At 38.3% G+C, this 16,259-nt stretch overlaps 1 protein-coding gene across 3 annotated transcripts in view; it reads left to right on the top strand.

Moving 5' to 3' along the window:
- NALCN (sodium leak channel, non-selective) overlaps nt 1-16,259 on the top strand; it is a 292,588-nt gene that overhangs the window by 213,412 nt on the left and 62,917 nt on the right. For all 3 annotated transcript variants that reach the window (XM_060287757.1, XM_060287756.1, XM_060287759.2), the window contains one exon: nt 13,224-13,297. In XM_060287757.1, coding sequence (XP_060143740.1) covers nt 13,224-13,297 — 74 coding nt within the window. The remainder of the gene's footprint in view (nt 1-13,223; nt 13,298-16,259) is intronic.

Here is a 16,259-nt window from a genome sequence, read left to right as displayed (position 1 = left end):
CAAAAGCATCGAATTCACTTGCGAGTATTTCTCTTTGAAAGTCCTAGTTTCTATTTTAATCCTTTAAATTGTTGCCACCTTTTTTCTATGGCTTATCATCAAATACATATTTCTCTATTATCATGTGAAAATAAAATAGCAGCTCCTTCATTCTCCAAGATTCTGTTTCTCCCCATTCTCCAAAGATTACCCTTGCAAAGGACCTTTACTTATTCCTCTCCTCCTCCTTCTCTCCCATCTCCTCCCCAAATGAAATGAACTTCTGCCCTTTATCACTCCCCGATTCCTTGTTTCTCTGCTGTAGTTGAGTGATTTTCTTCTCAATTATGATGATAATGATTTCCTTTGTAGTGTGTCTCTTCTCACTCAAGAATTTTCATTTATTTCTTTTCTTTCAGTTATCTACAGATGTTATTCCTCTGTTTTAGAGATTCCAAGATTGTAGATGACAAGTCTGATGCCAATGTCATTTTTTTTTTCCATGTGAAAGTAATTCGGTTTTTCTTTGGTAGTTGGTTGGTTTTCTGGTTTCTCTTGGGAAGCTTGTAAGACTTTCTACATCTCCTTGGAGTGCAAAAACTTTACCAGGATATACTTTGTATGTCTTTTATCATCAGAACTGCCCAAACTGGGGAGTCTTTTCAGTTTGCTAACTAAGAATATAAGAAATTTTCATTTATTATTTGTTCAATTATTACTTTTCCATCTGCTCCTTTTTTCCCCCTACTTTTCTCTTATGATTGTTATCTCTCTTTTTCTTCTGTGTTTTGAAATATTTGTTCTGCTTAATCTTTCAGGCCACTAATTTGATTTCAACTGAGATCATCCTTTGCTTTTAAAGTTTGAGTGAAAAAATCATGAAATGTGTGTGGAGAGGGGCACACGCACGCAATACTGTTACCTCTCCTTAAAGACTTTCAGGAGACTGTACTCTTCTAAAAGAATTGTCACTAAACTTGTCATGTCCCTTCCCCGTAGTTACGTTTGTGCAATACTGTGCACAAGGCATAGAAGCAAAAAGTTTCTATGTTAGTGGATAAGCAAGTGGGAGGATAATGGCCTGGTTTCAGACAATCATTCTGAAATTGCATTTTACACATGAGAACACAGATGGCTTATTTTCTAAATTTATTTCAAAGGCAGAACTTTAAGCCAGAGGGTGTGCAGTGAAGCCCCAGTCTGGGCTCAGGTTGCACCCAGCCCTCTCCAGGAAGAGTGCCAGGAGTCGATATCATGGATGCCCAACATGGCAAATCCACAACTTGCTTTTTTAAATCCCGAGTAACGATATCCCACTGGAAATACAAAATTAAAATCTTAGTCTGTGAAATTTAATTTTCTCTCGAAAAGGGAAAAGATGTCTCTTACATTTCCTGAACAGAATATTTTGAAATTGGTGAGAAAAAATAAATAAAAAGGTTCTTAGCAGGTGAGTGGGATGGGGGGGGTGTGTCTAAGGGGACTTTTCATCCTTCTATGTTTGTGGCTTCTTTTTATATTCTCATTTAACAGTTATTTTTAACTAACTGAAAGTAAGATAACAATTATAGCTTTATTCTGTAATCTTACACTTGTCTCTCTCATAATCCCCTAAAATATAATGAACTAGCAAAGACATTGATCCTGGGGGCGGGATCCAAGTCCCTCAGCTCTAAAGAGACTAGAACTTCTTGGAGACTGCGGGCCGTCCCCCATCTATAAAGTCCGTTGATTCAAACACACAATACATGGTCTTATACAAGGACGGTGATCGGCCATGGTTAAGTTGCCCTTCATCCCCTGTCAGGCTCATTGGCCATATGTAGATAAACTACAGTTAGAACAATATTGTTTATCTTTTTACAGCCTTCAGCATCTGGAAAGGGGCACATAGGGAACATAGTTTCTCTTCATCTCAGCAGTAGCTACCCTGTTGGGGCAGCAGCAAAAAAGACTGACCATGCTGCCACCCATTCTTAAAGCTTTGACTTTCCTCAGGCTGCTAGGAAAGTAGACTTAACAGTTCCTTTCACCGTCCCGTTTCCAGCTTGAGCTCCTGGCGTTCTTTATAAATACTAATGATCTGTCATCCTTGAGGGCTTTGGGCCAGGGAAACCCAAAACAGAGAATTCCACTCAATGAATTTCAGTGGTAAGGATTTAAGGGAAGTAGGAATCGAGGAGAAAGCAGTCTGGTATCTGTATTTTTAAATATGGCAAGCCTTTTTCATTTTTCTTAAGAAACCCCAAAGCCACTTAAAAACAAAAATACACAAACACACGAGAAAAATCCTGAACAGAGACCACACCACCGTTAGCTCCCCTGATAAAGTATTTTTCGGGAAGCACTTGCAAATTTCTATTACATTCCAGTTGCCTTTGGAAATACGAGTCATTATCAAGTGGACAGCAAGGTCCTTCACTCTGCGTGAAGAAACTCTCCTGGCCCCCTGCAAACAGAGGCTGTTTTCCCCAAAGAGTAGTAAGAAATCAAAAGAAAAAGAGAGGCTGGCTTTTGGTGATTCTCATAATGTGAACAAAGGAGCAATAAAATAAAAGTTTTCTCTTAACGACTACCTGTCAGGAAGAAACTTCTGACACCCTCTATACTAGAGGGACTCACTTTTCTTTTGCCAAGGAAAACACTGAGTCCCCAGGCACCTGGACATCACAAGTTAAGGGGAAAACCTGACAACAAAAGCCAGGAGGGGTGGAGGTGGAGTTGTTTGATTAAGCAACGTGGAAACACAAAAGCACATGTTAGGCAAGATTTTCTCAAGTAATTACCCTGGCTTTGAACAACTGTAAGGAATTCCCATGGCAACCTCACTTTGCAAAGACCATGTTTTTAAAAATAGCCCTGTCTGATTACCTTTATCACATAGTTTAAAATACCTGTCCTTCTCTGTAAGCAATGAGCAAACAAAACTGTAACATCTTTTAAGCGTTGTGTGGTTTGCTCAGATCCTAAAGGAAAAAGACAGCAAACAGTGTGGTCCCTCTTTTCCCTTGGGGTGTCCTTCCAAACCCCACAGAAAAGGCATTCCCAAGTGCCAGTTCCCACATCTCTTTCCCTTTCCACTCCCCTACACCCCCGTGGGCATCTTCAAGGGGTCCCCTTTCCTCCTGATTAAAGGATAAACCTGCAGATCTTCAGAGGAGTCTTATAGTTTCCAAGCAGAAGGGGATCGGGCAGTGGTTTTCTACTCATTTTTCCCCTCTGTATTATTGGAATTAAACCCTCAATTCCTTAAGTAGAGTGCCTGCATAAACTGAGATGTGAACTTGGCTTTCCAGTAACCTTGTTCATAAAAGCAGCTCACTCTGTCCTCAAGTGAATCATCTCATCAACGTCAAGGTTTCCACTGTGGTTGGATCTAAGGACTCTCTCTGTCTCTGACGGACCTCCCTGGTCCTTCTGCCCTGCTGTCTTGGCTGGGGAGCCACTTCTGGGGTCAGAATCTGCCGTGTCTGTGGAACATGAGGGCCCATCACAGAGTCACATCAGCATGAGACAGACGGAGAGATGAGGGCTGTCCCAGTCACCCCCTTGTATCCCTGCACTTCTCAGAACCGTAATCAGAACCCATATGATAAAGAACAGTGAGGATTTATTTCTCCAACAATAGAGCAATGTCTGCTCTCTCTCTTACCTGTCTCTTTTCTGCTAAACACATAGAAAGTTCCATAGTAAGCCTTCATAATTAATAGCTAACACGTGTACAAAATGAGGAGGAAAACAAAAAAGTAATTACTGTGTTTTGTTTACCCTTTACATTTCCATAAGTCTTCAGCAGTCACTCAGTCATTCAACAAACATTTATGGAACACCTGTTATTCGTCTGGCACTCTTCTGGGCTATGGGAATTCAACAATGAGTGAGATGTGAACTATGCCCTTTAGAATCTCTTAGTCTAATGGGGAGAAACACGTGTGAATGGATGAAAGTAAAAACTATTACAGGAGCATGAGACAGAACCCCCTAAGTCCTTCCTGCAGGAGAAGGAAGACTGAGCCAAAGAGGACAAATTGCTCCAAGCAGGGAGGGAAGCATGTGGAAAATATGGACAGCATGATCTCCTTAATGTAACTGATTGTGAGAAGCAGAATAGAATAGTCATTAAGACCAGTAATACTGATTACATGATGTAGGTTCCAATCCTCATTTATAAACAGAGGTAATTCTTATTTTTAAGGTTTGTTGTGAGAATTAAATAATATATGTTAAATGCTTAGCATCGCACCTGGCATAGCATATGATATGTGCCTATCAAACCAGATAAGAAAAGTTACTTTAGGAACTTACCTGACTGTCCAGTGGTTACGACTCGATGCTTTCACTGCCTGGGCCCGGGGTCAATCGCTGGTTTGGAAATGAAGATCCTGCAAGCTACACGGCACAGCCAATAAAAAAAAGAAAAAAAAAAGTTACTTTAATTAAACCATGCCATGAAGTCAGATTCAGCAAATAGACATATTCATCAATCAAGAAAAATTACTTTTACTTAAATTAACCTTTAGATGTGACAGTCTAGTTGAGCACAATATGTTAGTTACTGATTTATTTTCCTTACTGTCCCTGAGCCTGATTTTTTTTTAGTCTGATTTTTGATGATATTTCAGTTGCAACCCCCGTGCCTACCTAGTGTCTTAGCCTCAAGAAGTAAATTAGGGCTTTCCTGGTGGCGCAGTGGTTGAGTCCGCCTGCCGATGCAGGGGACATGGGTTCATGCCCCGGTCCGGGAAGATCCCACATACCGCGGAGCGGCTGGGCCCTTGAGCCATGGCCGCTGAGCCTGCGCGTCCAGAGCCTGTGCTCCGCAACGGCAGAGGCCACAACAGTGAGAGGCCCGCGTATCGCAAAAAAAAAAAAAAAAGTAAAGAAGTAAATTAAATTGTTCTGGAAAGGTTTACTGTTCACAAAACCTTGTTGATTGCCATACAGCATTTTATAATTTTCTGCGTAATCATAGAGTATTTGATGGTTTGTTCCAGTAACTCCACATGTAGCAAGTTGCTCAGCTTGATCTATAATTTCCAGGATGAACGTTAACTCACTTTAAAAAAAAGAGAATAGCCTGTTTTCATCTTTTGGGCTTTTACTCTTCTGAAAGAAATTTCTAAAATAATAGCTTAGCATCTCTGCAGTGCCATTCAAGACACGTCTCTAGGAGAAGAGTGGCAGATTACATGTTACTACCACTAACCAGAAGCTGTATCGCAAAGATACAAAGTAGTGTGGTCCCAGGGAGGGAAGAAGTGTGTCCATCAAACCCAGTATGAAAACCCTACCACTTCTCTCTTTAGTATACAAATGCTTTAGTAGATAATTGATTGCCCACTTATTCACAGTAATGATGAAGATGCATCATTTAAATGACAACCTTTTTTTCATTTTTATTGATCTTTGCAGTACGTTTGTGAGCTCAAATTAAAATATGGCTGCATTTATGTGCACAGTCTTCATTTGACAATCATTTCTAGAGGACTTTTATATGCAGTGTGCTGGGTTATGGGTTAAAAACACATATTGCTGCTTTCAACTAACTCGAGAATAGGAATTCCCTATCAGTGATTGTTTTTTCAGAATATTTAATTGTGTGATTATTTTTAGTTTGGAATTATATGTAATTTGTTTGCATTCCTTAGGTGCACATTTATTGGGAGTCAAAAGTAAATCAGTCTAGGATTAAGCATCTTTTATACATAATATAGAAGGCTTTTGATCAAGTGTTTTTGGTACAGTCTCCAAAACAGGTCTGGGAGAGCTGAGGTTGCAGCTAAACCTATCTTTGAAATTTACATTTTGCTCTACTTTTTAAACATGCTTCCCCTTTGAGTATAGTCGTACTTATAAATTGTATTTTCCATTAAGTCTCAATGTGTTATAGTTGATGCTTCTGCTGACATTCTTGTTCTTTGGATCTGAAGTTCAAATACAGTTGAATTGTAATTGGAGACCAGTAGCTGCTCCTTGTACTATCAGAGTGCCATGGATTTTAAATTCACAAACAACTGCTTGGTTAAAAGCATCTGGCATTTTCTCCCAGAATCATAAATCCACTCATCTTTTTTTAATCTCTGCAGATTTTCAGTCTTTGTCTTTCTGTTTATATGAACTATAACCACGAAGTCATTTTGTTTTTTACTTATATAATCTAAATCTCCCTAGCATGTATTATATTTTATTACCAGTTAGCACTATATATAAACATATCTAATTTTTTTCTATAATTGAAGATAATGTTTTCCCCTCATGCTTTGCCTCATCAGTTATTATACTTGTTTAGCTGAGATATAAGTTGTTGGAGATTTGACCAACTCTGCAATGACAAGCATTAGTGACTAAAGCACAGTCATAAAATTCAAGTGCCAAAAAGCCAAGCCAATGAAGTTTCCAATCATTTAGTTTCTAGTTTTACAAGACTGTCCTATATCTCAAGTGAATAGAGGCATTTCAAAATAAGCAGTCCTCCTTTGTAAGTTTTACCTGCTTCACATCTGTTATTTTAAGGATTCACTTCATAAGAAAAAAAAAAAGGTAGAACACAGAGCTATCTTTTAATATTAAGAAATTTATTCATTCTTTCAATATATTTCAGAATTGAAATATGCACAGTGCTAGACTGGAGGAAAATGTAGTGGACAAGGCATACACCATCCTTATCATATGGAGTTTATGATCTAGTGGAATTCACAGAAAGACAAAAAGATGTTTCACACACAGAGCAGGGACTGACATGTATGGGGTGCCCTGGACCCCAAAGGAAGAGTAAAGATTTGGGAGGTTTGTGTGTGTGTGTGCGCACATGTCTGCATATGTGCTTGTACACGTACATCTTTATATATATTTTTAACTTTCCTGCCTGGTATTTTCTCAGGATTCAGAATTTATGATGTTGAAATAACTTAAGATCAGAAATCTTGACCCATCATCTAAAACTCCCTTTTTACAAAAGTCACATTCTAAGACATATTTCAAACCTTCCTAACACACCTTCCTAATACAATGGTATTCACCTTTATATACATTGTAATAGGACTCTTTTAATCTTGCTGCCACCAACACTAATCACGTTTTTAAAATTCTTTCTTTCTAAGCATAATGTCAATTCTGCAAAAAGTTTATTTTATGGAAACATCTTGCCATGCACAGGATCTGTCGTATGCACTTTGGGATTAATTTTCAGTTCACAGGTGCATGAAAAATTCAAATACAGATAAATGAGGTACCACCTTCAACGTGTGTAATTTTAAGTAATTGCTCAGTTCCAATTACTGTGTTTTATGTGGGAGACTTATTCAATAAAGTGGCTCGTTATAATAATTACACTACACCTTTCCAGCAGAAATGACATTCATCAAGCCTTGTTCACTGGACCATGATTTGGGGCTTAATGGTCATATGTTTTTATAAATTCTCTCCCACTTAATATCAATCTATTAATATTTTTAAAGTGAGAAAAGAAAAATAAGGCCTCTCAAACTTTTTCCCACTTAGCAACAGAAATGTACTGTTAACAACTCCAAATCAGAAAAGTTAGTTGAATATTTATAATGTTTGTGGTTTTCTTTCTCAGATAAATATTAATGGCTTCATTTTGAAGATCACTAGAGTGAAAGATGGTTCTTTAGATCTAAGCATGGAGCATCCCAAAAGAATCTAATATTCCCTGATAGGTTTGTGGTTACTCCCAGGTGATTGAATAAATTGAATTAATGTTTTGGTTAACTAAAAGTTGTGATGGATCCCTGATTTTAAGGATTCAATAAATGTAAAATATAAATCCTATAAACCATCCTGGCTCTAATGGGTTAGAAAGGTCATTGATCTCTTTTCATGCTTCAGCACTGTTATTCTGAAAATCAGTTATGGATATATAGAACAAAGAAAAAAATTGGCTAGTTTAGAGTTTGTATTAGGAGTTGAGAGAAGTAAGAGCATGTTATATGTGCAAACCAAATCTTCCAAGTCAAGCAGACAATGTTTTATTACAGTATAGCTTGGAAAATTCTTTTCTTTATACTTCTTTTTTTTAATACTGTTTTTTAAAATACTTTTAAAATACTGTGACATTTTACATAGACATCATGATGTAGTGAAAAGCTGTACAATCCAGAACTCTAATCATAATTCTGCAATTTATTATCTGGGTAACCTTAGACAGCCTAATTTCTATGAACCTCAGATTTCCCATCTGTAAAAAAGAGATGATAATACTACTTATGAAGATTAATTTGAAGATATGTAATATGTAATATAGTACCTCAACACATGATCAAACAGCCGAGGAAATGAATAAGGATTTAGAGGATTTGAAATATACAGTTTACCAGTTTCATGTTATGGCCATTTATACAATTCTTCATTCAATGACTAAAGAATATATTCTGATTCAAGAACACATGAATGATTTATAGAACATGACCACTTACTATACCACAAAGGAATTCTGAATATAAACCAAATCAGTATCTTAGAGAAGGAGTTATTTGACCAACATAAAATTAGAAACCAAATAACAACCACAAAAATCACCTACACATTTAAAAATTTTAAAACCACTTCCATATAACTGAAGGAGTATAGAAGACACCACAATGGAAATAAAAAGTATCTAGAACTGAAAAATAATGAACATAATATATATCAAACTTATGAGAAGTAGCTAAAGGCATTTTTAGAGGAAAAATCATAGCCTTGAATGCATATTTAATAAAGGAATAAATGTTGACATTAATCTTCCAAGTATTCAACTCAGGTAATTAGAAAAATATCAACCAACAAAACACTAAAACAGCAGGAAGAAAGAGATAATAAAGATAAAAGCAGATTTTTTCTCTGAATTAAACATTTTGCAAATTACATTTGTAATTAAATCTAAATACCTTTTGGTGTGACATGTCTTATTTTCTGTGAACTTTTGTCACTGCTTTATCTTAGCGCAGGCAAATGCATCACTGCAAAATGCCATCCCTTGCTCCATTTCATTACTAATGCTTAACATGTGTACTTCTTTTGCAAAGGGAAGGTTTTATGAAGCAGTTTATTGATCGTCAGCAACAGGACACTTGCTGCCTCTTAGGAAGCCCATCATAGGGGCTCTATCCTCATGACCTCATCTGAACCTAATTGCCTTCCAAAGCCTCCTCTCCTAATATCATCACACTGGGGTTAGGGCTTCAACATATGGATTTTGGGGGGACACAAACATTCAGTCAATAACACACAGCACTGTAGGGAAGAAGCCAAGGTTAGTTGCAGGGCATCACATGTTTCTGGGAACAGGCAAACACCCTCTTCCCTCTACACTAAAGAAAAATATCCAGGGGACTTCCCTGGCGGTCCACTGGTTAAGACTCCACGCTCCCAATGCAGGGGGCCCAGGTTCGATCCCTGGTCAGGGAACTAAGATCCCACATACCGCATCTAAGCCGTGTGCCACAACTAGAGAAGCCCGCAGCCAAAAATAAATAAATTAATTAAAGAAACAGAAAAACATCCAGGAGTGGAATCAAAAATAACAAGAGTGATAAAGGAAAGAGCAGATCCAGATAAAATTGGTCGTGTCAGGGGGGAGTGAAAGCAGAGCCAGGAAATCCCAGAAAGAAAGCTGCCACATTTGATCCCTGTATTCTTAACAGAAGAGGAAGCTCTGAAGTTAGGAGAGAAATATTGGAAATGCAGGAAAACAAATTTTGCATGAAAATGAGCAACTGAAAATCATCAAAGTCAAGTTCCCTACAAAAGTTACAAGAAAAAGAGAATCAGGGAGGGAATGCTATCCTATAGACAGGTAAAGAATCAAGCATGTATCTTGCCTTCTCCTTATGAATTGAACTACTGAGTAACCAAATAATACATGTGGGGAGGTGCCTCATTATAAAAGTAATCCAACTAATAAATGAAAAAGAAATGACAATTTTACAAACTGGGTGAATCAATCATCTAAGCAACGAATATCAGTACTGTTAACATCACAAAAAGAGGGACAACCAGACATGATGCGCATTCAGATCAAACCTGAGTGTGATGAAACTCAGAATCCAGTTGCCAATTTGCAGAAAGTACAGAGGACAGAAGAACATGGTGAACTATACCATGAATGTACACTTAGCAAAACCAGGCTCCAGGAAGCTATGGGTCAAATGGCCCAGGATCTTCAACTGTAAAGGGGAAAAAAAGAGGAACCTGTAGATTAAAACACCTAAAGGCAGTGCCAGAAAATTGGCTCGACCCGTCCATTGCTATGCCCTTCAGCTCCAATGTATTCAACCACAGATAACTCTACGCAAAATGATTTGAAGTTCCAGGGTCTTGAATTCCATGTTCAAGTGCACAATTCTGGGACAATCTTGTAAATTAAAATTTTAAGACTTAAAAAAATCACTTATGTTTTGTTTGAACATTTAAATTTAATGTATTTGTTTTTGATTATTAATTCAGTCACAGAACAGTTATCTTGTGGAGCTGAATGTATCAGGTTTGCAAATATAAAATCACCCAAAGAAAGAGGCTTTTCAACTAATCTTTTATTTTTTTCAATTCAAATGCTATGTAAATATGTCACCCATACCCTTCTTTTTAAGTCCTGCATTTCTGATAGGTTTATATCCAGAATGAACAGTTACACCTTTCATAAGCTGTAATTCCTTAAGTGCTTTGATCATTATTTCAGGTCCTGTCAGTATCTTCTGGAGCCAGAAGAGGGCATTGCAGAGCAGTGTAGCTGGTGCTGTCGGCTGAAAGAACTGCGCGAAGCTTTACTAAAGAAATAGAACTAGATAGTCACTACAGGCCTTCTTTATTTACCAGCAGAAAGAACAGTTTCTAAATACATATCAAGGCTATCAAATACAGGTAGGTAGGTAGATAGATTAGGTAGATAGATAGCTATAGATATCTCCTTTCTTCTTTCAAGAATATCCCAAACCTGAATTGAAGTTATTCTATTACGGTGTTTATTCTTCTACTTATTCTGTTGTTAGTTACAAAAGCAGTTTTCAAGGACTCCTTGGTACAGATTAATAGCATATTCTGTTTTACCTGGTTCAAGTTTAGGACAAAGGAGATTTGGAAGCCCTTTAGAAACCATGTGCAGTGCAAGAAGTAATTTGGAAACAATACAACACATGTTGTCCCCAGTGTCCACAAAGGTTTTTCCCAACGTGAAGAACACTGTTTTAAGTGTCAGCTGCCCAATTACAGGGGCAGAAGCCGGGTGATTGAGTTCAGACCATCTCCTTACACTAGGGGAAAGACGGCTAAGGCCTGTCTTTGTCCTTTGAAGATGAAGCAAGTGTAGGATCCACAGTTCTCTCCTGAAACTTGCCTTCCCGGGGCCTCTGTAGCCTGAGCCCTTTCATAACTGGTGAGCACTTTCAGCTGAGTCTTCTATCTCCAAAGTGACTCTAAACAATGTTCCTCAGGAGATGTGCTGTCACCTCGGGGAGGTTCAATCAACGCACAAAGTCACTCGTCAGCAGAGGAGAGAAGATGTAAGAAAGTTTCATGATTTGATCATGGTAAACAGCCTTTTGTGTGTTACCCTGAAAATATAATTTCAAAAAGGAAAAATGACTTCCATTCTAGTTTCCTTATCTACACATTAATTTATTCTCCCAAGAGTTCTAGTGAGTAATGAAACCAGCTCAGTTTTTCATTATTGGAAACAAAAGAGTGTACCACCTCTCCTCACGTGAGGGAAATTGCCAGCGTGTGCAGTGATCCTTCCCTTCATTACAGATTTGCTGTGGAAGAGGAAAGTTCTCTTGCTAGTGATGATGCTATGTAGGTTGTCGGCTGTGGTGTGATGACCAGCACTTTCCCAGCTCTGGCAGTATGGCCACATGGGTTGACACTATAGCATTCGTTTATAGGTTTGTTTGCAGATTGGAGCTCTGTGACTTTGTACCTCAAGTTACCCATCTCTTGTTCAAGAGAAACTGGATGGTCTGTTTTTTCTGAATATAGAGTTATTCTGTCTCCTGCTTGATTTTCCTCCCTCAACTTTGTTTGAAAGTGTTTCCTCCATTCTCCTTGCTTAAAGGACCGCCTAGCTCAGCACTTGCACAGGTAGTTTGCACCAAGTTAATCTGCCCTGTGCACATTTCCAGCTTTAGTCCTTCACCCACTGCTTCTTTCGCTTGTAGAAATCTTAACTATCCTTCAAGACCCAATACGACTTCTTCAATCAAGTCTTTGCTAACTATTTGAGACACACCTAGTTCTCCCCGACCCAGAGCCCTGCAGCCCCCCTTATCTTTTCTATGGTGCATAGCACCTAGCATTTTACTAGCTACTGTACCCTGCTTTTTACTGATAATCTCATGACTCTCCAATAGTCACTAAAATCATACTAAGTGCTCAGGAAATCTAGTCTAATCTATTGATCAAAATGAGTGGGACATTGTCTAAGTACCTGAGGTCTGCAGCTACACTTCCTAGTTATTGAATCTTCCCAGGCTGGTGTTGTCTCTCTTCTTTCTCTGCCCTTTTCCTGCCCACCCTGGATCCCTGTACACCTGTCACCAATCTTCTGTAACTGTCAAACAGTACAGAGCTGAGTCTGTGGAGTGTATCTTCTAGTTTGTAGCCAGCCTCCAGGATTTTTATTTCTTAGTCCTTTTTCCTGGGTTAATTTCATCGTCGCCAAGGAGGAAGAAACCTTGAAAGTTTGTCTCATTTGTCTCTATGTCTATAGGCAAAACAGTTCTTAAACTCATCATTCAGATTAGTATTGGGTCCCAGAATCAGATGTAATGTGGATTAGACAATATTTTACTAAACGACGGCAATAAGGGTCCAGTAGTCATTGCAACATTAAATTCTTTGGAAACTGAAAACCCTATTCGGATGTAAGGAGACATTACTACCAATGAGCATAGCCAGTGTGTCGCCCCCAAAGCTGTGACACGTGGCCTCACAAGCTTGTTTACAGTTCTATTCAAATAAAAGTAAAGATAGAAATTAAAATTAAACGATAGAATCAATCATGATGAAAAAAATTCATGTGTATTGTTTTCATAGTGTTTTGTTTTGTGTGTAATGATTTGTCAGTATATTTCCCCTTTACACTCTTTTTTTTATTTTTAACATTTTTATTGGAGTATAATTGCTTTACAGTGGTGTGTTAGTTTCTGCTTTATAACAAAGTGAATCAGCTATACATATACGTATATCCCCATATCTCCTCCCTCTCCCCTTTACATTCTGAAACTAAAGTCACACTCATGATTTTACAGCTTCGCAAGTCTGTCTTCAGCATCAGGGCGAGGAACCTTCTAGAAAAGGAGACCGCAGTCACTAAAATTTTAAGGTAACATCGTTTAACACTGATACATATTTAAATACAAATAGGATTAAGTTAAGCAAAAAGGAGCTTTTTTTTAAATAATGAAGTAATTTTCTGAGTATCAATATATACTTTCTGCTACAGAGTAGGTTTGGGTAACTATGTACTTAAAAATAATGTCAAACACATCATTAATGTCTCTCCTGAAAAAGTAATGTTTTATTAGTACAATCAGCCATTTTTTCTCTTTCATGCACTTTAACATAAATTATAAGTATAAACATTTACAGAAAGATGAAAATAACTTTTATTTTTACAGATTTTGTCTTTTGTGATCTCTGAAGGACAAATCACAATCTCAGGGAAATATGGTAAAAGGGAAAGCTTTTTAATTATTAAAAATAAATGTATTTAAAATCTATAAGAATCAAAAGCATATCCATTTTAGAATGCTTATAAAATAAGCATAAGCACATAATTTTAATGCTGCTTTCTAAAATCTGCCTTGAAGTATCAGAAAGGAAAATTAAGCTAGCTACTTAAGGGTATTTTATAAGACTATGTTTTATAAGACTATGTTTTATAAGACTGTGTTTTATGTTTTATAAGACTATGTTTTAATATAAAGTAACATGACCATTATAGAAATGCATAAGTATTTGGAATATAATTTATTCGTTCCTGTATTACATAGACATGTATAAGAAATACACCTAAATATTGGAGCTGGAGGTGGAATGGCTGACAAGGTTAATAGATAAATTCGTAGTAGGAAGCCCTGTCCAAACTGTGCTAAAGGGAAGGAGTTTGATCCTCTTCTACTCCACCTGAGTTATTAAGAGTAGTCATGGAAGCGTTTTGCCAGAATCTCTATCACTATAACTTGGATAACTGGAATGAGGAAATAAGGCTAATAGATATGATTTGAGAAACTATTTTGACTTTGTAACACTACCTGAAATTTGTATGCTAGACACAATCCTGACTCATCGAGACAGGATTCTGTGTATTTATTCTTTATGTTGGCTGACGATTCATGCATACAGTTGAGTGTGTGTTGAGTCCCTTCTATGAGACGAGAATAAATATTTCTGGGGCTTAGATATTATCACCGAAGAATATGATATGAAACTGAAAGGTCTCATTGTAGAGAAAGGAGAGCTTCTAGGCAAATATAACCACCTGTGAACCAACTTCAGTTTGCTTCCAACTGGCTCAATCCTGGCGTTACCATCAGATAACACCACGAGTCTGGCCTCAAACACTACGTGGTCCTCCAGGTTCTTTATCCAGCTGGAATTGTACTAGACACGTTAATGGCACAGTCAGTCCCTAGGGTCTTGAAGACTCTCCCTGCTCACACAAAACAGGTCATGAGCTGGGTGCTGGATTTCTGGTTCACCCCCAGGACCCAGAAACCACCCACGAGGAGATCCTAATATCCAGAGTCTACCTGCCAGATTAGGAATCAAGTGACCTTACTGACCTGCCCAGAATACGTTTCCAGAAGGTGCCCTAGAGGTTCCCAGAGACCTTCAGAGCAGAGGCAGACAGGGACCCTTGGAAGTAGGTGACCCCCATACACCCCCGTTCCTGTGAACTCTTTCTTAAACTTGCCCTTCCACTTTTCCTTTTCCACCACCTTTCCTACCCACCTTCTCCCAGTTTACAAAAGAAAGGTGGTGCTCCCATCCACCCAAAAGAAAGGTGAAGCTCTAGGGTGCACTGGTCTGAGATGTCCCGTCCTCTGGGTGGCCGAACACAGGGGCTGTTCCCACATGGCTTTCCCAGAACGAGGGCCCCATCGGCAGCACGTTATTGTCCATCCAACCGACAGATTTTTGGAAAACTTCCTTCCAAGACTTCATCTGCCTTAGAGTTAAGCCTTAGCAATACATGGATGTCACAGGGACCTGTGTTAACATGTTATTTGAATTGAAAAATAACGATCAGACTTCTGACAGATTCGCTGATTGGTTTGGCAATAAAAGCTCCCTTTGTGGGTGCGCAGGGTCGTAACATTGACTGGACTGGATGGATGAGACTCCCCAATATTTTCTCAAAGTTATATTAAAGCACATATACAATAATGCTAGAAAATACATCCTTTACTGCTAATTGACATTATGCGTGGAACATTCAGTTGTTGATTTTTTAAAGTACAGAAGTGGTTTTAAAAAGAAAATTTATGAGTACCTGAGCAGAAACAACAACAACTAAAAAAGAAAAAAAAAGAGAAGAGAAATTAAAAAGAAAAGGAAAACATTTACAGTCACCTGGGGCCAATGGTTCAAATAGCCCTACACAAATTGGAGAGGAAGGAAGGTTTCCAGCACTCTCCCAGGGTCTCCGTGCTCCCACCGACCCTCTCCTCCCCCAGGCCTCCCCCTTCTCTCTGTTAAGGAAGTTCTGCCAGGTGACTTAGAAGCGGAAAGACAAATACTATATGATGTCACTTACACGTGGAATCTAAAAACAAAGTCAAACTGCAAGAAACAGAGAGGAGATTGGGGATTGCCAGAGGCTGGGAGGTAGGAGAGATGAGGGGATGTTGGTCAAAGGATACACGTTTCCAGTTTTAAGTTCTGGAGATCTAATGTCCAGCATGGTGACTGAAGTAAATAATATTGGATTGTACACTTAAAATTTGCTAAGAGAGTAGATCTTGTGTGCTCACCACATACACACACACACACACACACACACACACACACACACAAACACAAAAACAGTACAAAAAACAGTAACTGAGGAGATGGATGTGTTAATTAACTTTACTGTGGTACTCATTTCACAATATATATGAATATCAAATCGTGTTGTACCCCTTAAATGTACACAATGTTATTTGTCAGTTATACCTCAGTAAAGCTTGGGGAGAAGTCACCTCTCCCTTGACCATCTGCATTTTGAAAGGAGGCTTTGAAAGATGGAAAGAACTTTAAGACCAGGAGGTGCAGACTCGGTATCTTAATAGATAGGGCTG

The sequence above is a fragment of the Globicephala melas genome, chromosome 18 (assembly GCF_963455315.2).
Source record: "Globicephala melas chromosome 18, mGloMel1.2, whole genome shotgun sequence".
Classification (NCBI taxonomy): Eukaryota; Metazoa; Chordata; class Mammalia; order Artiodactyla; family Delphinidae; genus Globicephala; species Globicephala melas.
Note: the sequence above shows the minus strand (reverse complement) of the source record. Positions and strands in the feature narration are given on the sequence as shown.